The 20359-nt window shown below is 42.0% G+C and overlaps 2 protein-coding genes across 3 annotated transcripts in view; one reads left to right on the top strand and one right to left on the bottom strand.

Annotated features, from left to right (window-relative positions):
• Window positions 1-10806, top strand: part of LOC115197282 (ELKS/Rab6-interacting/CAST family member 1) — a 35955-nt gene extending 25149 nt beyond the window's left edge. For both annotated transcript variants that reach the window (XM_029758665.1, XM_029758666.1), the window contains 5 exons: window positions 179-339; window positions 499-646; window positions 999-1094; window positions 2048-2233; window positions 8189-10806. In XM_029758665.1, the coding sequence (XP_029614525.1) occupies window positions 179-339; window positions 499-646; window positions 999-1094; window positions 2048-2233; window positions 8189-8326 (729 nt within the window). In that variant the 3' untranslated portion in view covers window positions 8327-10806. The remainder of the gene's footprint in view (window positions 1-178; window positions 340-498; window positions 647-998; window positions 1095-2047; window positions 2234-8188) is intronic.
• A 472-nt stretch (window positions 10807-11278) lies between these two features.
• Window positions 11279-14746, bottom strand: LOC115197288 (F-box/LRR-repeat protein 14-like). The gene has a single exon (XM_029758675.1). The coding sequence runs from the start codon at window positions 13570-13572 to the stop codon at window positions 12361-12363; it is 1212 nt and encodes a 403-aa protein (XP_029614535.1). The 5' UTR covers window positions 13573-14746; the 3' UTR covers window positions 11279-12360.
• Between the last annotated feature and the right edge of the window lie 5613 nt (window positions 14747-20359).

The following is a 20359-nucleotide window of genomic DNA, read 5'->3' on the forward strand; positions in this document are numbered from 1 at the left end:
AGCCATGTTTTCAATAACATACAACCTCTGATGGCCCTCCCTCTTTAGATTGCCTTTGATTGACAGTTCATCAAAATTGGTCTGTAAAGTGTGTCTTTGAATGATGAACACGTCTCATACAATTTCACTTTCTCTACTCGTGTGTTTGTACTGTCTTCATTCTATGGTGTGTATGCAGATTGAGGAGCTGCTGGGGTCCATGGAGAAGGTGAAACAGGAGCTGGAGTCCATGAGGGCCAAGCTGTCGTCTACCCAGCAGTCCCTGTGTGAGAAGGAGGTCCATCTGACCACGCTGAGGGCTGAACGCAGGAAACACCTGGAGGAGGTGCTGGAGATGAAGTAAGACAAACATACACTGTTTACATCCCCCCCACTTTACCAAGTTAACAAACATGTTAGTCAGGTAATGTTGTTAAACTCCCAGGTAATAGAATATCCTGCACAGTGTAGATGACGCATTATTCTGAAATGCCACCCTGTAATTCTTCCTCGGTGTAGACAGGAGGCGCTGCTGGCAGCCATCAGTGAGAAGGATGCCAACATCGCCCTGCTGGAGCTGTCATCGTCCAAGAAGAAGAAGACGCAGGATGAGGTGGCTCTGCTGAAGAGGGAGAAGGACCGTCTGGTACAACAGCTCAAACAGCAGGTAGGGAACACTACCTCGTCACGTGACCTGGGTCTGGCCACATATGCCACTGTGACATTAAAGATGTATTTCAATAATGCTAAGTCACTTCCTCTGCTCATCTCCTCTCCTTTACCTGAAATGGGGAGAGACTAAACAGACCTTAGATAGTTTATAGGTAAAGCTTTTGACTTTGCAGAGTGTCAAAATCAAGAGTAGGCAGCCTTAAACTCCTCTCGGCACAGCTGGCTGCTCAATGCACCGTGAGTATGCTGGTTAAAAATGTTCCGTAAGTCTCTCTCCCTGAAATCCTTTCCACATTCTCCTCTCTTCCCCCTTTCTCCTCCATCCTCCCTCTTTCTCGCTCTCCCAGACTCAGAACCGTATGAAGCTAATGGCAGACAATTATGAGGACGACCACCTGAAGACCGCCCCCGACCAGACCAATCACAAACCTTCTCCAGATCAGGTGAGTACCCAGTCATCCGAACAGAATCCTATATATCTAGATAAAATGTGTTATTGTGATAACACATGTGCAGCTTAACTATAATATACTTTCTTTCTCCACGATATGAAGTTATGTCAACTGTCTTTCTGTCCCTAAACTGAAATTGAATCATCACTCCTAATATAAACAATTTAATCTTTTTTCAGCACCTAAACCTAAGTGTTCTCTCTCGCACTCTTTGTTCTGTCTCGTGCACACACACTAACCAAGTGTTCTTTTCTAATGCTGCAATTGGCTAAACCATCTGTCCAATAGGATGATGAGGAGGGTATCTGGGCATAGCCAACCCTGTGCCCTCCTCCCCTCTCTCTCTCTGCCAATTTGTTCAGAAGGGTGAGCATGAATGAACATCAGTCATCTGTCCATTCTTCACCTCCTCCCTGGCATGTTTGCTCTTACTCCATCGTTCAGTGTGTTAGTTCTGCTCCACCGTTTTGTCATCCGTTTCTCCTCTCCCCATTTTACGTTGGTCCGTGCTGTGTTTGGTACATGTCTGTTCTCATATTTGTCATTTCTGTGGGAATGTTGTCACTGTTGTTAATGTGTTACCATGGTAATGGTGGTCTGTCAAGTTATGGCAACGCATTCAGTGTTTGTCTGCCAACCACATACTGTAGCTTGTGTCTGAACAACTGAGTCAATCAAATAGTCACACACACAGCAGGAGACACTTTTGTCCAACATACCATACTCCACAATCCCATCTCCTTAATGCATGTGAGATGCAGCCTTTTTCTTCCTCCTTCTGCATGCTCCATGCTTTTGGTTAATCATGGTTAAGCCTTTGAAAACACACTGGGACCTAATGAAATGTCATTTTTCTTATCTCTCTCTTCCTTTATCCAACTGGTTCCTTCATTTCTTTCTTTCTTTCTCCCCTCCCTCTCCCGCCTTCCCACTGTCCCCTCCAGATGATCCCCCCTCTCTTGTCCCTGAGTGAAAATCGCAGTAAGCTGAAGCTCTACATCGACCACCTGACTGACCTCTGCCACGACCGAGACCCCAGCATCCTCAGTGACCTGACCCCGCCCCCCCACTATCACCACGCCAACCCACCAGCCTGGGAGGAGGAGCTACACAAGTTGACTCTGGAGCAGGTAACAGTCGGTATTTAATGTCATAAGAAGGAGTTCCCCTTGACCACGCCCACAAATCGGGGAAAACCAAACATTCTTTCTCATTGACCGTCATTGGAAAAGAGCCAACTTCGTCGTAGATTTTTTGTTATACAGAAATACAAATCTGGAAGCGAAAGAAACGCACACCTGTTTCGGGCGAGATGCTGGCTAGCGGAGAAGAACACTTGAAAAAGAAAAGGAGAGCCGCATACACTAGGAGCTCAGATGCAATAATTGCATAACCTAATAACCAACGTTACGACAGACAAGCTGTCTACATCAGGGTATGATGAAGTTGGCTCTTTTACGTTGGTCCGATCAGGGTATGATGAAGTTTGCTCTTTTACGTTGGTCCGATCAGGGTATGATGAAGTTTGCTCTTTTACGTTGGTCCGATCAGGGTATGATGAAGACAGCTTGTCTGTCGAAACGTTGGTTATTCAATTATTGCATCTGAGCTCCTAGAGTGTGCTGCTCTCCTTTTCTTTTTCATACAGAAATACCAAAACATGCCAAAAAGCTGCTGTGTTGATCAATGTACATGTAACATAGGTTCGGAGATTTGACTATGGTTTACCATGCTCCCATGTAGGGAAATGGAGCCTTTGAGAAGAGCCCTGTAGCTTCAGGCTATTCGGTGCGGAAGAGTGGGAAAATGTGCCTTCAGAAAGTATTCATACCCCTTGACTTAATCCACATTTTGTTCTTACAGCCTGAATTAAAAATGTATTAAATATATTATTTACTCACCCATCTACACACAATACCAAATAATGACAGTGAAAACATGTTTGATAGCAAATTTTGGGGAAATGAAATACAGAAATATCTAATTTACATAAGTATTCACACCTCTGAGTCAATACTTTGTAGAAGCACCTTTGGCGGTGATTACAGCTTTGAGTTATCTTGGGTATGTCTGTATCAGCTTGGCACATATAGATTTGGGGATTTTTCTTGCAGATTTTCTCAAGCTCTTAAGTTATACAGTGCCTTCGGAAAGTATTCAGACCCTTTGACGTTTTCCACATTTTGTTACGTTACAGCCTTATTCTAAAATTGATTAAATAAATTAAAATCCTCAGCAATCTACACACAATACCCCATAATGACAAAGCGAAAACAGGTTTTTAGAAATTTCTGCAAATGTATTAACAAAAAACAAACACCTTATTTACAAATGTATTCAGACCCTTTGCTATGAGACTCGAAATTGAGCTCAGGGACATCCTGTTTTCGTTGATCATCCTTCAGATGTTTCTACAACTTGATTGGACATGATTTGGAAAGGCACACACCTGTCTATATAAGGTCTCACAGTTGACGGTGCATGTCAGAGCAAAAACCAAGCCATGAGGTGGAAGAAATTGTCAGTAGAGCTCCAAGACAGGATTGTGTTGAGGCACAGATTTACATTTACATTTAAGTCATTTAGCAGACGCTCTTATCCAGAGCGACTTACAGATCTGGGGGAAGGGGTACCAAAACATTTCTGCAGCATTGAAGGTCCCCAGGAACACGGTGGCCTCCATCATTCTTAAATGGAAGAGGTTTGGAACCACCAAGACTCTTCCTAGAGCGGTCCGCCCGGCCAAACTGCGCAATCGGGGGAGAAAGGCCTTGGTCAGGGAGGTGTCCTAGAACCCGATGGTCACTCTGACAGAGCTCCAGAGTTCTTCTGTGGAGATGGGAGAACCTTCCTGAAGGACAACCAACTGTGCAGCACTCCACCAACCAGGCCTTTATGGTAGAGTGGCCAGACGGAAGCCACTCCTCAGTAAAAGGCACATGACGGCCCACTTGGAGTTTGTCAATAGGCACTTATTAAAGACTCTCAGACCATGAGAAACAAGATTCTCTGGCCTGAATGCCAAGCATCACGTCTGGAGGAAGCATGGCACCATCCCTACGGTGACGCGTGGTGGTGGCATCATGCTGAGGGGATGTTTTTCAACGGCAGGGACTGGGAGAGTACTCACTTTGATCAATTTTAGAATAAGGTTGTAATGTAACAAAATGTGGAAAAAGTCAAGGGGTCTGAATACTTTCCGGGTGCACTGAATGGGGAGGGGTCAGCAATCCTAAAGTCCTTCCACAGATTTTCAATGGGATTCAAGTCTGGGCTTTGGCTGGGCCACTCAAGGACTTTACCATTCTTGTTTTGAAGCAATTCCAGCCTTGCTTTGGCTGTATGCTTGGGGTGATTTGTCTGGTTGGAACGTAAATCTTCTCCCCAGTCTGTCATTTGCATTCAGAAGCAGGTTCTGATCATGGATTGGCCTGTATTTGGCTCCATTAATTGTTCCCTTACCAGTCTCCCAGTCCCTGCCGCTGAAAAGTATCCACACAGCATGATGCTGCTACCACCATGCTTCAGGGTAGGGATGGTGTTAGACAGGTGATGAGCTGTGCCTGGTTTTCTACAGACAGCGCTTTGCATTCAGGCCAAAGAGTTACAATTTTGTCTCATCAGACCACAGACTATTTTGCTTTATGATCCGTCTTTCACATGCCTTTTTGCAAACTCCAGGTGTGCTGTCTTGTCTTTTTCTCAGGAGTGGCTTCTGTCTGGCCACTGTCCCATAAAGCCCAGATTGGCAAAGTGCTGTAGACTGTTGTCCTTCTGGCAGGTTCTCCCATCTCAGCCTAGGATTTATATAGATTTATACCCTTCCCAAGATATATGCCTCGATTCCCACGGGGGGCCAGTACAAAAAAAAATGCATGAAATGTATGTATTCACTACTGTAAGTCACTCTGGATAAGAGCGTCTGCTAAATTACTAAAATGTAAATGTAAATATCACAATTTTATCTTTGAGATCTAAGGACAATTTCTTGGACGTCATGGTATAGTTTCTGCTCTGACATGCACTGTCAACTGTGGCATCTTAAATAGACAGGTGTGTTTCTTTCTAAATCATGTCCAAATAATTGATTGGGCCGTAGGTGGACTCCAATCAAATTAAAGTGACATCTCAAGGATGATCAAAGGAAATTGAATGGACCTGAGCAAAATGTTTGACTGTCATAGCAAAAAGGGTGTGAATACTTATGGAATATTTCTGTATTTTATATTTATAAAAATGTTGAATTCAAACTACCACAAAAGTGGAATAAGTCAATGGGTATGAATACTTTCTGAAGGCAACTAGCTATGTGTGTGAAAAACAGTTAATCACAGGTAAGACATTTTACTCGTGGTAGTATATTCTGTTCGTAACTCCACTCACTAGTAACATTATAGTCTATTTGTTGGTCTTGACTTGCTTAATGTTCTAGTTGGTATCTAGCTAGCACTCACATGGCTAATGTTAGTGCCGTCATGAAAAGGGGGCATGAGGGAAGCCCTACAATATGACGTTTTTCTAAGTAGTAATAACGCTTGGGAGCAGGCAATGTTGTAAAGTAGTCTTTATGTACTTTTCTTAAATGTATACTGAACAAAAATCTAAGTGCAACATGCAACAAATTCAAAGATTTTACTGAGTTACAGTTCATATAAGGAAATCAGTCAATTTAAATAAAATCATGAGGCCCTAATCTATGAATTTCACGTGACTGGGAAGATAGATATTCATCTGTTGGTCAAAGATACGTTAACAAAGGTAGGGGCGTGGAGCAGAAATCCTGTCAGTATCTGGTGTGACCACCATTTGCCTCATGCAGTGTGACACATCTCCTTGGCATAGAGTTGATCGGGCTGTTGAGTGTGGCCTGTGGAATGTTGTCCCACTCCTCTTCAATGGCTGTGCAAAGTTGCTGGATATTGGCGGGAACTGGAACATGCTGTCATACACGTTGATCCAGAGCATCCCAAACATGCTCAATGGGTGACATGTCTGGTGAGTATGCAGGCCATGGAAGGACTGGGACATTTTCAGCTTCCATGAATTGTGTACAGATCCTTGTGACATATGGTGACGGATGAAAGGCAAGACAATGGGGCCCCAGGACCTTGTGATGGTATTTCTGTGCATTCAAATTGCCATAGATAAAATGCAATTGTGTTCATTGTCCGTAGCGTATGCCTGCCCATACCATAAGCTCACTGCCACATGGTGCATTCTGTTCACGAAGTTGACATCAGAAAACCGCTCGCCCACACGTTAACATGTATGTGGTCTGCAGTTGTGAGGCCGGTTGGACGAACTGCCAAATTCTCTAAAACAAGATTGGAGGCGGATTATGGTAGACAAATTATCTGGCAATGGCTCTGGTGGACATTCCTGCAGTCAGCATACCAATTGTACACTCCCTCAAAACTTGAGACATCTGTGGCATTGTGTTGTGACACAACTGTATGTTTTAGTGGCCTTTTATTGTCCCCAACACAAAATGATCATGCTGTTTAATCCGCTTCTTGAAATGCCACCCGTCAGGTTGATGGATTATCTTGACAAAGTAGAAATGCTCAATATCAGGGATGTAAACAAATTTGTGTACGAAATTTGAGAGAAATAAGCTTTTTGTGCGTATGGAACATGTCTATATTTTATTTCAGCTCTTGAAACATGGGACCAACACTTTACATGTTGCATTTATATTTTTGTTCAGTGTAGTTTTTGTAATTGACTTACTTGGCTGTCACAATAACAAATTATCATCTTAGATATGTTGCATAACTACTTCCAGTCTTTACCTGCCCTTGAACGGTCTAGGTATTTAGAAAAGTTGCTTCTTGTTGGCTTGTCTATATGTCCTTTCAACTTGCCAGAGACCAGCTGGGGAGACAACCCTACCAAATGGACCCAAGTAGCCTACGGCGAATCACACCTACTTGGTGGAATCTCCAGTTTTGCATAAATATCCAAATGCAGAAGGATATTCTAGCTTTTATTTGGATGGATACAGCGCACTAGTCCTTACTACAAGCTAACTAGCAAGCTTTATGCAATATACATAGCTAGTTAGATATAAACAAAAATGTATAGAGTAACTGGACCCCACAGCTTTCCATTTTCATTGCGACGTAATAGCCTGAAACCGTGAGGTTCGTCGAACCTGGTCCTTCTCCTTGGGCAGTTGATGAAACTTAATTTGGTGGTCCTTTTTCTCTGACTATTGTTCAAACAAAATGATACGCAACAGCTTTTCGGCATCTTAAAAGCAGGGCTTGCTAGTTAGTCTGTTGGAATCGTCCCTTTGGCTGAGAATCGTGACGTACATTCCATGCCACAGTCTAACATTTTTACATTTAGAATGAAAGTGTTTTTAGGTATAATGTAGTTTGTTGATTTAAGATGACTAAAGTGCAGTACCAGACAAGTTTGGTCACCTACTCATTCAAGTGTTTTTCAAGAGTGTGTAAAGCTGTCATCAAGACAAAGGGTGGCTATTTTGAAGAGTCTCAAATATAAAATATATTTTGGTTTTGTTTAACACATTTTTTTGGTTACTACATGATTCTATGTGTTATTTCATAGTTTTGATGTCTTTACTATTATTCTACAATGTAGAAAATAGTAAAAAAATAAAGAGAAACTCTTGAATGAGGTGAGTCCAAACTTTTGACTGGTACTGTATGTTACAAATGACCAATCAAGCATATCCAGAATGTTTATAAAATCATAAATAAAAAATAATACAGCCGTTGTCGGGATATGAGTAAAGTATGCCATTTATCATAGGAATAAGGGGAGTACCCTACGGCTGTAAGCTACTCGGGGGTGTGATCACGTTAAGCCTTGCCTTGCTCTGTATCTATGGGCTAACCAAGATGACCACTGGTGGTTTTCCCCACAGCCGGACGAGGGTGCAACGTTTTTTTTAATACCGACTGAGACTATCCCTTCCTCTAGTGTTCTCTTGTTCCCTCTGTCTTTCTTTCCCTCTATCTTTCTGCACTCTGTGTTATCTAAAGTTTTGATTTGCCTCAATAAAAAATGGGGGTGGGATTGAAGAAGTATGGTAACTCATTATCTCTCTTCCTTAGTTGGAACTGGAGTTGGAGTTGTGTGAGAAGGAGAGCGGGGAGCTGCAGGAGTATGCCAACTCAGTGCTGCAGCAGATCGCTGACTACTGCCCTGACATCCTGGAGCAGGTGGTCAACGCGCTGGAGGAGTCCTGCTGACCGCTCACCTTTACAGACCACCTCATGACCCCGCATGAGCTTCAGGCAATCCCCCCCCCCCCCCCCCCCATCTATTCGCACATGATCAGGGCAGAGGGAAGACTGGGCGATCGTACTGCACCCCCACATGCCCAATTCTCATTCCTGGGGATATTGACCAGCCTGAGGACATGATGAAGAACAGCCACAAAGTGGCCTAATGGTGGAGGGATGTAGCGGCCTGCCAGTCATGGGTTGTGTTCAGTAGGGAACGTCATACCAAAACGTTTTGAAAGAGAAAACACAGGTAGCACTTTCAAAATGTTTTCTCTGGATTCATCCCTACTGACACAACCATTGTTTTCTCTTTGAATCTAAACCAGTGTTTTTTCTGAATGGTAGAGTGTCGTGGCATAAAAATATTTAGGAACCAATGATTTAAACCACTTTTTTTTTGCTAGTTTATTTCCTTTGATTGGCCTTCAGAATCTCCTATGTGAGTTACTGGACAACAAACCTTTTCCCTCAACTCCCCACCTAGATCTATTGAGAGAACCCCTAGCTGAGTTTTGCTGACTAAATGTAAGGCTTTAGCTATGGCTGACTTACTGCGTGTTCTGTGAACGGCTCTTAAGACAGAGGGAAGAATCCTAACTTGAATTTCCACACACATTTCCCATTGACATCAATGTCTAATGTATGTGAAACTTTGAGATACACTAGCTTCTCAAGTTAGGGAGAGAGAGCAGTTGATTTTAATAGTTTTGCACACAGCACTCCCTTCTATATGAGGTATGCAATGTTAGTTTATTTTCAGTCATAGCCAGCATCCCAAATGATACCCAATTCCCCACATTGTACACTTATTTTGTCAAAAGTAGTGCACTAAACAGAATAGGGTGTCATTTGGGAGAATAGGGTGTCATTTGGGATGCTACCATAGAGTGGCCTTTGAGCGTACACAGGGATCAGTACTGGACCTAAATGAGGGACCTTTTTTATTCCTCAGTTCTATTGGTGCTACAGCATGGCATAAGACATCAATAAAGATCTAATCCACTGGTCACATGATCTCATCCAAAGTTTCTATAGATATGACTTTTAAAAAAAACTATAATTGTTTCTTTTTTTTTATTGAATTACATTCCCTTAGATGCAAATGTTGCCCGTTCACTGCATCTGTCCAACGCTTCAGAGCTAGCTATGTTTCTTGTAATGAGATTATCGGGAATCCTAGTTAAAAAGACATGGCAGTCACTTCTCAGTGGGTTTGAACTTTTTTCAATCAGTTTGTAAATAACTCATCAAATACGTACAGTGACTATATAAAGGTAACTCAGTGGAAGATGTTGTGAATTCTGTTTAAAATATATATATATACAAGTGAGAAGCTAAAAGCAGTGCAGTCCCGTGTGTCTCAATTTGTCTGCAGACAAGATGTATTTGACAGTACTGCCATAAGTCGCAAAGTCATGTTCTATAAATATATATACATATACGATGTTGACCATATGGATATATGCATTGAACTGTTTGCACAGAATCGTGAGGAGCAAGTCCCTCTGGACAAAGTTGTGGATCGTGTCCTCAACTAAAACTGAAGAAATGTGTCAAAAACGTTTTATGTGTCAAATTAACTACAAATATTTTCAAACCGTGACTGTGTAGAGGGAGAGTACTTTTCTTGCATTTATTTCTAAATTGTTCATGTTTTATATACACACTTTTGCCACATTATGTAAACCTTTTACCCTTTGGTTCCAGTGTTAGTTTTTTCATCTGTCTGAGATGTGAATGGGTGTTTGTGGGAATGACGCTCCCTAGACTGTGTTCCTATGTTCTCTCACATAGTAGTCTGACCCTTTAGGACAGAGTGGTCTCCAAACATGTTTGTCCTGTGGCCTGATTAGTGAGAGTTGTACTGTATAGAACAGACACTCTTTGCCAGTCTGGCATTTTATAACTGCTCTATGCCAATCAGTCAATGGTTGAACAATAATAAAAACCTCCAGATCAGCTTGCTCTCCAGGACCAGGGTTGGAGACTAGGTTACTGTTCAGGTTATTTTATCCTGCCTCTTGTCCATAGGCCCTATGATGAGAAATTTTGAATCACATCCTGGCAATCCCAGAAGTAATGACTGACCTGACAAAATCATGAGGTCAAACCAAAGGGTTCCACTTGTCAGCTTTCACCTATCCAGGTCGTTAGAACAGTTTTATTCTAGGAAGGAGGAACAGGGCCCTAGCCTGTGTATCCCTGCCTTTGCCTTAATGTCTGTGGACTCACCATTCTGTGATAACTTCATGTTTTACAGTTTTCATTTAGGAACAGTGCTTGCCGTTAAAGGGGCTACTACTACCAAAGTCATGGATCACTTTTTTTTGTGTTTAAAGGAAATGTACTGCCTTCTGTGTTGATGAAAAAAGTAAAACTATGTAAAAAGAAAAGATGAGTATTTGCATTTTGTATATGTATGTAAATAAACATATCCTATCAGTCTTTGACTCTGGGGATTTGTTTACAGGAGCACCATGTGCATATTTATCAGCAGAATGAAGTGTAACATTTGTCTCTATTTTAATATCTGCCTCAATTGCTAAGAATGGTTTTCATTCCCTCAGACCCTGTCCTGCTGTTAATCCAGTAAGGATATGTGACTGACAAGCCCTCCCCTCAATGTCTGGATAGGTGTGTAAGCAGTGACAGAAACTCTAACGCCATGGTAGGTGGTAATCCACCATTTTACTTATGTATCAGGTTCAGATCAGCACACAAAGGGGATAGAAACGAAGGGCCCGATTTTGTCAAAACTGGTTGTGCAACCTCAAACCTATAGTCAATCTGGTCCTAATTGTTGTTTCTGGACCAGGCATATAATAGAGCAATAATGTTCTCAACACCCTGCACCTTCTGCCCTGTTTCCTGTTCTTACAATAGGTAAACCCCTTACTGGACGACAGAACTCGAAAGAATTTTCCCCAAAAAACATTGTGCGTTTTTATTAATAAATATCACTATCGTATGAATATAAACATTTTAAATTAGCCTTAACACTCCAATATCTTTCCTTGGAGGCTTTACAGGAGAAAATATGTAGGTTATTGATATGTTGCATACAGAAATACATATTCTTGATAACCAAGGACAAGATAAAGGGCTTTATTCAATCTATCGCTGAAGCATTAGATTGCTCAATAAATATTTAAAGGTTATTTCCGATTGAGCCGACATTTGCAGCGTTTACCGTGAATGCAGTCTCCGCTAACGTGGGAACAGTGCCTTTAAATTTCAATCATGCTGTAACAACTTCCGGGATACAGATTGAATTGAGCCAAGTCTATTTCCACTCTCCATTCTAAAGTCCCCAGGAGGAAAAGGCAGTTTACCCCTGTCATATCCACACTGTTCATGTTGACAAGATGGAGTAAGGCATATTACAATGTTTGATACAGTGTAACTCCTCAGGAATGGGAACTACCAATTAAAAAACAAAACACTTCAATTTGAAGTACAATGTTCTGGACTACAGCCATTCATAAAAAAATACCTTCATTAACATAAGCAAAATACTTCGGCTGAAGAATTCCCCTGCTCACACCTTCAATCCAAGGCGTTAACGCCGTTGTGCAGTGTTAAGGACTGTGTTTGAACAGAGATGTTTTGCATGAGTCATGTCTATCATCAATACTGGTAAACATTTAAAGGGAAAGTTTAAAAATGAGTTTGTTTTACATGGAAAGATGCTGTGTAGTGGGGTTGTGTCCCAGACAGTACAGTTTCTTGAATGGATGAGGTAGCTAGTCAAAACCTTATAGATGTGATACAGGGACAGGATAGTTAACACTGAAATAAGAGAGAAAGCAATTGTATCAAAATAAGGGGTGGAATATTGCTGTGACAGTGAATGTTTAAAAAGTGTTTCCTTATGCTAAAATTAAGTCACAGTATTGTAGCTATTAAAGATAATGTAATAGTCTACGAGCTGTTCCGCTCAGATAATCTCTGTGGATGAAAAATATTACACCTTCCACAGTGAAAACCCCACTTGGCTTTCACCTAACTTTCTCACTCTCCGTCATCTGCCAGAGTCCCAGGTTTAAAACTTTAAGGCACGGGAGCTGCGTTATCCTCTCCAGGCCCCGCTTGGTGATTTTGGTACACCCATACAGGTCGATACCGGTGAGCTGCGTCAGGTGGTCAGCAATCAGCTCCAGCCCCTTGTCAGTGATGCGTACACACTGCCCGATGTTCAGCGTCTTGAGCTCGTGCATCTGGCGCACCATCCGGTTGATCCCGTCGTCACTGATGTGGCAGGAGCACAGGGACAGAGACTTGAGCTGGTACAGCCCCTGGGCGATGTAAGCCAGGCTCTGGTCACCTATCTTGTCGCAGAAGGAAACGTCCAGGCCAGAGAGCTGCAGAGACCCCATGGCCAGGTGCATGATGCCCATGTCACTGATGTTGTCACAGGACCGCAGGTTGAGGCTTGACAGGTGAGTCATGTTCGACAGATGGATCATACCTGCGTCCGATATGCCTCCGCAGAAGCTGAGGTTGAGCACCTTGAGCTTGGCTAGTCCCTTGGAGACATGTTTGAGGGACAGGTCTGTCAGTTTCTGGCAGTCCTGTAGGGTCATCTGCTCCAGGGAAAGGCAGCCTTCGGCAGCGCTTCGGGTCATCCCAGCCAGGTGACCGATGCCGACATCTGACACATGCCTGCAGCTCCGCAAGTTAAGGCTCTTGAGTTTGTGCAAGCCCCAGGCGATGAGAAGAAGGCCTGTGTTGGTGATGTTACTGAGGCCTCCAAGTTCCAGCACCTCCAGGTTTTTGAGATACTGGGCAATCCTGCCCAGGCTTGAGTCTGTGATTGGTTTGCAAAGACTGAGGTTGAGGATTCGCAAGGACGGGATGTCTTGAACAAACGCATGTCCGAGGCCGTTGTCCGTGAGGTTAAAACAGCCACATAGGTTAAGGCTTTCGATGTTTGGCAGCCCCTGGATTACATAGCTCAGGCTTCGCCGCAAGCTTAGGATCTGGACCTTCCTAATGCCTCGGGTATGGAGGCTGGGGAACAGGGACGGGTTGGCCCTCCGCAGATGCAGCTTCGCTTCCACCCCCCTCCACACAGACTTGTGGTACGAAGCGTCCCTCCAGGCCGCACACACTTGGGCCACCCTACCTTTGTCCCTTACGTCCAAGTAACTGAAAATCATAGCTAAAATTTCCGGGAAGAGGCCAGATATGTGTGTTTCCATTTCAAACATGTTTGGAAAGGGAGAGGTTAGATAAAACTAACCATGTATCCGCTTATTCGAGTAGGCTAGCTAACTGTTAGCTAGCTAAATTAGGTAATGCTACTCAGGAAAATAACCTGTTCAAAGTCCAGCCATCTCTTCATAATGCATATCCAACAAGAAGTGTGGAGGTTGTGTTATAATAGATAGGTTATAATGATATTATTCTAATCAAATGAGATAGCTAGCTACGTCCTACAAAAACTTAGGATAGCTAACGTTAGTTAGCGTACTAAAAGGCGGAAAACAGTGACGGTCAGGCGACTCTACCCAATTTCAAGTCAGATGACCGCTGTCGTTCTTCAAACGGATCCAGTCGGTCGTTCATTTTCAAAACAAAAAGTAGAAATGTATGTATGAAAACCGCAGTATCTGTTTCTTCTGTGTCATCGATTAAAATGCAACGTTTCTATTATCATTTCGGTTCTGTTGTGGGATTCTTCCTGTGCTGCCTTTGTCTGACCAACCATTTCAAACTAGCTTGCTACGCAGAAAGTCAGCAGCACTTCCTTGCTTTGGGGGGTACAAAAACAATACACATAAACGATTTACATTAATACGAGAAAATTTAATAGGTCCAAATTAACAACATAAATATTAAAAAGTTAGACATGTTACACATAATCACTTTTGTCAGAAATTCTAAAGGATATTTTGTGAACCACCCCTTTTTATTTTTGGTTTCGCCCAATTAGTTACAAGGTAGCTGTCCGATGAAAGCGACTTGTTTTTTCTACTTGAACCACATTCTTTAAAATAAGTAGTTTGTTATATAAATACATAATTTCATGAGTTTTAACGTGAGTGCCCATACTCACGAATGGGCAGGAATGAACCATGTTGATAAATGTGACCTGGACCAGGGTACAACCAGGTTGCTTCATCAATAAAGACAAAGGCTAGTTATTATCCAATATTGTACAGCATCCCAATGTTCACTTTTGGGATGTGGGATATTCGTTCTCACTCCTTGATCGATTTTCACAACCTCTATTTGAATAAAGTGTATACAGGGCTACAACAGCCAGGACATTTACTTCAAACCTCCTTCAAGTCACCAGTGTCTGTCAGTAGGAAGTAGGGGCTGTGTAACCAAACGCAAACTCCTGATAGCATGAATGCTCTTCAAGGGCCACTGGAAACCAAATACTCCCTTTATCCTAATGGTCAGTTCACACCAGTGGTCAAACTCTGGTAAACACTCCATCTAAGGAGTAGGGGTGATGGTTTTGCATATGGTCCAGAAGAAGAGTAAGAATATATTGAAATGTAATCAATCGTCAAGGAACATTTTCTTGTGGGGGAAAGTGACAAAATGAGTGGTCCTTGGGAAAATGTGATGCAATTTTTATGAATCTATGTAACTGTGAATCTTGTGTGATGTGTGTTTTGTCCTATTTTTATTTAATTTATTTTTATTTTTAATCCCAGCCCCCATCCCCGCAGGATGCCTTTTTTTCCTTTAGGTAGGAGAGCATTGTAAATAAGAATTTGTTCTTAACTGACTTGCCTAGTTAAATAAAGGCTAAAAAAAAAAACCGATTGATTATGAGATCCTATTAATGTCAAACTGTAGCATTAAGATTACTGCATAAATTGACGCCAATAATCAATCAATGTTTTATTAATGCCAGGGATGGGCAACTTATTTGAAGATACACCCCCCCCCCCCCAAATTACATTTTTTTTGTAGAATTGCAGCAAACTTGCTTTAAAACTGCAACATTGTCTCTACACCACTTGGCAAAATGTATCGAATTGCACGAAATTAACTCTAAAACTTAGATTTTTTTGTGGCCTCAACCTCCATCAAAGTTGCCCATCCCTGATCTTCAAGGTAGCTAGCTTCAAGGTACATTGAAGCTGATCTGGCTCATGGTGGCCCAAAGCTCTATTAAGAACCTTTATGTTGGTGTTTCCTTTATTTTGGCAGTTACATGATAATGAGAGACAAGGGCTAATTCTTAATTGTTTATTCTCAATTTATCCTGTCCTTCTTCACCTTTCTTTCTCACAATAAATTGCAGGCAAGGGTCCGACGGGAGGAACATTGTATCTTCTCTGGCAATGCATTCTGAGAATTTAGTAGGCGAAAAGAGAGGTTGGTGAGGGAGGAAAGACAATACAGAAAGTTCCTATTTCAGTGTCCTCAACATCAAGTGTTGAACTACAAACTGTAGCATACTTTCAAATGATAGTATATATAGATTAAACAGTATTGCAGTGCCAAACATGCAGTAACGGTCATGCAAATGTATTCTTAATCCACAATATTTACTATTACAGGTTGATCATTGGAGGTAGTGGGGCTCTTCCCTGCTGATCTCAGGTCAGTGTATGTGTGTGTGAGAGAGAGAGCGTATATGACATACTATAATGATAAAATTATGGTTCAAGCCTGTGTTCATGGGACTCTAAAAGTCAGGATTTTGATTGGCAATGGGCCCTATAGTGATGGAGAGGCTACGTTTTGGAACTGGAAGAGTGGGGAACCAAATGGGTATGGTAGAGAGAATTGTGTGGGGATGGATCAAGAAGGAAAGTGGAATGATGTAGAATGTAGTCAGACATTTGACAGTGCTGTTTGCTACGATAGCGAGCCTAATTGGGAATGGGGATTTCACAAAAACCACCAGCAAGACACACACACACACATACACACACACACACACACACACACACACATAGTCTGCAGAAAGAGAACCTAGAAAAACAACATGTGTATAATACATGCTCACATATCAAGATAACAATGACCACACATTCACATGACATTTTTCAAAACATTCTCCTATCTGCGTTTTTGACGGGTGAACCAAAACACAGCTCAGTTTAAGATCATGTTTGAAAGATGCCTGCTTCAGAAGACAGTCTTTATACTGTCACCTGACCTGGAGGAAATGGATGTGGGCCTCTGTGTGAGAGAGCTGCTTTATCTCAGCATCTTTCCTCCTCAGCTCAGCCACCTCCTGCTCCAGGAGTCCTTCAGCCCAACTCACTTCAGCCTTCTCCTGGGCTCTGTTCAGCTCCTTCACCTCAGAGTGCCTTCTTCTAATGGAGTGGATCAGCTCAGTAAAGATCCTCTCACTGTCCTCCCAATTCCACCTGTGCTGAGTGCTGTAAGGACACACACAGAGACAGGAGGGAGTCCATTTCAACTCGTCCATTCACCCAGCTCTCACTAGGACCCCAGACAGCCTGTAAATGTAAACATTTAAATATATACAGTGGCTTCAGAAAGTATTCATACCCCTTAACTTACTCCACATTTAATTGTGTTACAGCCTGAATTCAAAATTGATTAAAACATTTTTTTTCTCACCCATCTACATACAATACCCCATAATGACAAAGTAAAAACATGGTTTTAGAAATTTGAATAAATGGATTGAAAATGAAATATCTCATTTACATAAGTATTCATACCCCTGAGTCAATACATGTTAGAATCACCTTTGGCAACAGTTACAGCTCTGTCAGGTTGGTTGTTGATCATTGCCAGACAGCCATTTTCAAGTCTTACCATAGATTTTCAAGCCAATTTAAGTCAAAACTATAACTAGGCCACTCAGAAACAATGTCATCTTGGTAAGGAACTCCAGTGTATGTTTGGCCTTATGTTGGGTTTTCACAAATAACTGATCTCAGTCCTCTTTAAAGTGAATTCTGCGGTAAAAAAAGCTAAAGAACTCAGTTCTCTTTGTATTCACAATATCCTGGCCTTTGAATGAGGACTCTATTCTTTTGCCAGTTCACGTCACCTATTTAGTGGTACGAGTCTTCTTTGCATTCACATTGCTATGTTTAGAAAGGAACCAAGATCTTTTTCCAATATTCACTCAATGCACTCTGGGTTTTTACAAAGTGCTGGACAAGCCATTCCATTTAGTAAAAAAAGGGGATACATAATCATTTTAAAAAGAAGATACTATTATAAATATTATTGGTAACAGAATAAATAGCAGAAGAATAATTGCAGATGAAATAATACTGTAATTGAAAACTGTACACCCAATGTAGACTACTTCCCCTACAAGAGCTCAAATTGATTTTGTTCACTATGTTGTGATTCTTTACCAAATATGTTGTCTTCTCACACTATTCAAACCCCACAATCAAATGAACAGTTTATGAACATCTCTTAGCCTATAGATCACATATTGTAAACAAATAATCTGAACTAAACTCCACACATACAGTGTATTCGGAAAGTATGCAGACCCCTTCCCTTTTTCACATTTTATTACATTTCAGCCTTATTCCAAAATTGATTAAATTGTTTTCTTCCCCTCATCAATCTACACTCAATACCCCATAATGACAAAGCAAAAACAGGTTTAGACATTTTTAGCAAATTTATAAAAAATAAATAAAAAAAACTGATGTCACATGTACATAAGTATTCAGACCCTTTACTCAGTACTTTGTTGAAGCACCTTTGGCAGCGATTACAGCCTAGCGTATTCATGGGTATGATGCTACAAGCTTGGCACACCTGTATTTGGGGAGTTTCTCCTTCCTTCTCTGCAGATCCTCTCAAGCTCTGTCAGATTTGATGGGGAGCTTCGCTGCACAGCTATTTTCAGGTCTCTCCAGAGATGTTCGATCAGGTTCAAGTCAGCCCTCTGGCTGGGCCACTCAAGGACATTCAGAGACATGTTCCAAAGCCACTGCTGCGTTGTCTTAGCTGTGTGCTTAGGATCGTTGTCCTGTTGGAAGGTGAACCTTCACCCCAGTCTGAGGTCCTGAGCACTCTGGAGCAGGTTTTCATCAAGGATCTCTCTGTACTTTGCTCCATTTATCTTTCCCTCGATCCTGATGAGTCCCCAGTCGCTGAAAAACATCCCCACAGCATGATGCTGTCACCACCATGCTTCACCGTAGGGATGGTATTGGCCAGGTGATGAGCGATGCCTGGTTTCCTTCAGATGTGACGCTTGGCATTCAGGCCAATGAGTTAAATCTCGATTTCATCAGACCAGAGAATCTTGTTTCTCATGGTCAGAGTCCTTTAGGGGCCTTTTGGCATACTCCAAGCGGGCTGTCATGTGCCTTAATGAGGAGTGGCTTCCGTCTGGCCACTCTACCATAATGGCCTGATTGGTGGAGTGCTGCAGAGAGGATTGCCCTTCTGGAAGGTTCTCCCACCTCCACAGAGGAACTCTGGAGCTCTGTCAGAGTGACCATCGGGTTCTTGGTCACCTCCCTATTTAAGACCCTTCTACCCCGATTGCTCAGTTTGGACAGGCGGCCAACTCTAGGAAGAGTCTTGGTGGTTCCAATCTTCTTCCATTTAAGAATGATGGAGGCCACCGTGTTCCTGGGGACCTTCAATGCTGCAGAAATTCTTTGGACCCTTCCCCAGATCTGTGCCTCGACACAATCCTGTCTCGGAGCTCTACGGACAATTCCTATAACCTCATGGCTTGGTTTTTGCTCTGACATGCACTGTCAACTGTGGGACCTTATAGAGACAGGTGTGTGCCTTTCCAAATCATGTCCAATAAACTTGACTCCAATCAAGTTGTAGGAACATCTCAGATGATCAATGGAAACAGGATGCACCTGAGCTCAATTTCGAGTCTCATAGCAAAGAGTCTGAAAAAAAAACCTGTTTTCGCTTTGTCATTATGGGGTATTGTGCGTAGATTGATGAGGGGAAAAAATATTGTATCAATTTTAGAATAAGGCTTGAACGTAACAAGATGTGGGAAAAGTGAAGGGGTCTGAATACCTTCCAAATGCACCCTATTTTGGAATTTCGGTGCGTTCTTGATAATCTCTAATTAATATCTAAAAACAGCGCACATTTCTTTCTGCGAACCTGCACATCATCATCTTCTCTCTTTTGTGGAACCAATGTGAGGGTTATGGAAAGTGAAACGCTTTTGCAGTAGTCTACTGTGTGGTGCGGGAATAATGACAAGCAAATCTGGGGAGCTTTGTGTTCACATTGCCTTAAAAAAGGGAACCGAACCAAGGAATTCAAGCGAATCGAACTCAGACCAGCTCTAGAGATGGTCTCAGTTTGGTTTGCTTCTGGGGATCTTTTCAGGGGTTTGAGTTCCTTTGGGGTGTTCACACTGCACAAAATAATTAAGCTAACTGCACTGAGTTGCAAAAAATTGCCTGAAAGGGACTAAGTGTCTCCCAGTGTTTGTTGAAAAGCAGACTGAACCAGGTTTTCTTCTATGATTTTTCCGGTGCTTAGCTCTATTCCGTTTATTTTAATTTAAAAAAACTCTGTAGATGACAAGCATACCCATAACATGATGCAGCCACCACCATGCTTGAAAATATGAAGAGTAGTACTCAGTGATGTGTTGTGTTGGATTTGCCCTAAACATAATGCTTTGTATTCAGGGCATAACGTTAATTTCTTTGACCCATTTTTTGCAGTTATTCTTAAATGTCTTATTGCAAACAGGATGCGTGTTTTGGAATATTTCTATTCTGTACAGGCTTCCTTCTTTTCACTCTGTCATTTAGGTTATTCATTGTGGAGTAACTACAATGTTGTTGAGCCATCCTCAGTTTTCTCCTATCTGTAACTGTTTTAAAGTCACCATTGGCCTCATGGTGAAATTCCTGAGCGGTTTCCTTCTTCTCCTGCAAATGAGTTAAGAAGGACGCCTGTACCTTTGTAGTGACTTGGTGTATTGATACACCATCCAAAGTGTAATTAATAACTTCACCATGCTCAAAAGGATATTCAATGTCTGCTTTATTTTTTATTTTGACCCATCTACCAATAAGG

The sequence above is a fragment of the Salmo trutta genome, chromosome 7 (genome assembly GCF_901001165.1).
Source record: "Salmo trutta chromosome 7, fSalTru1.1, whole genome shotgun sequence".
Taxonomy (NCBI): Eukaryota; Metazoa; Chordata; class Actinopteri; order Salmoniformes; family Salmonidae; genus Salmo; species Salmo trutta.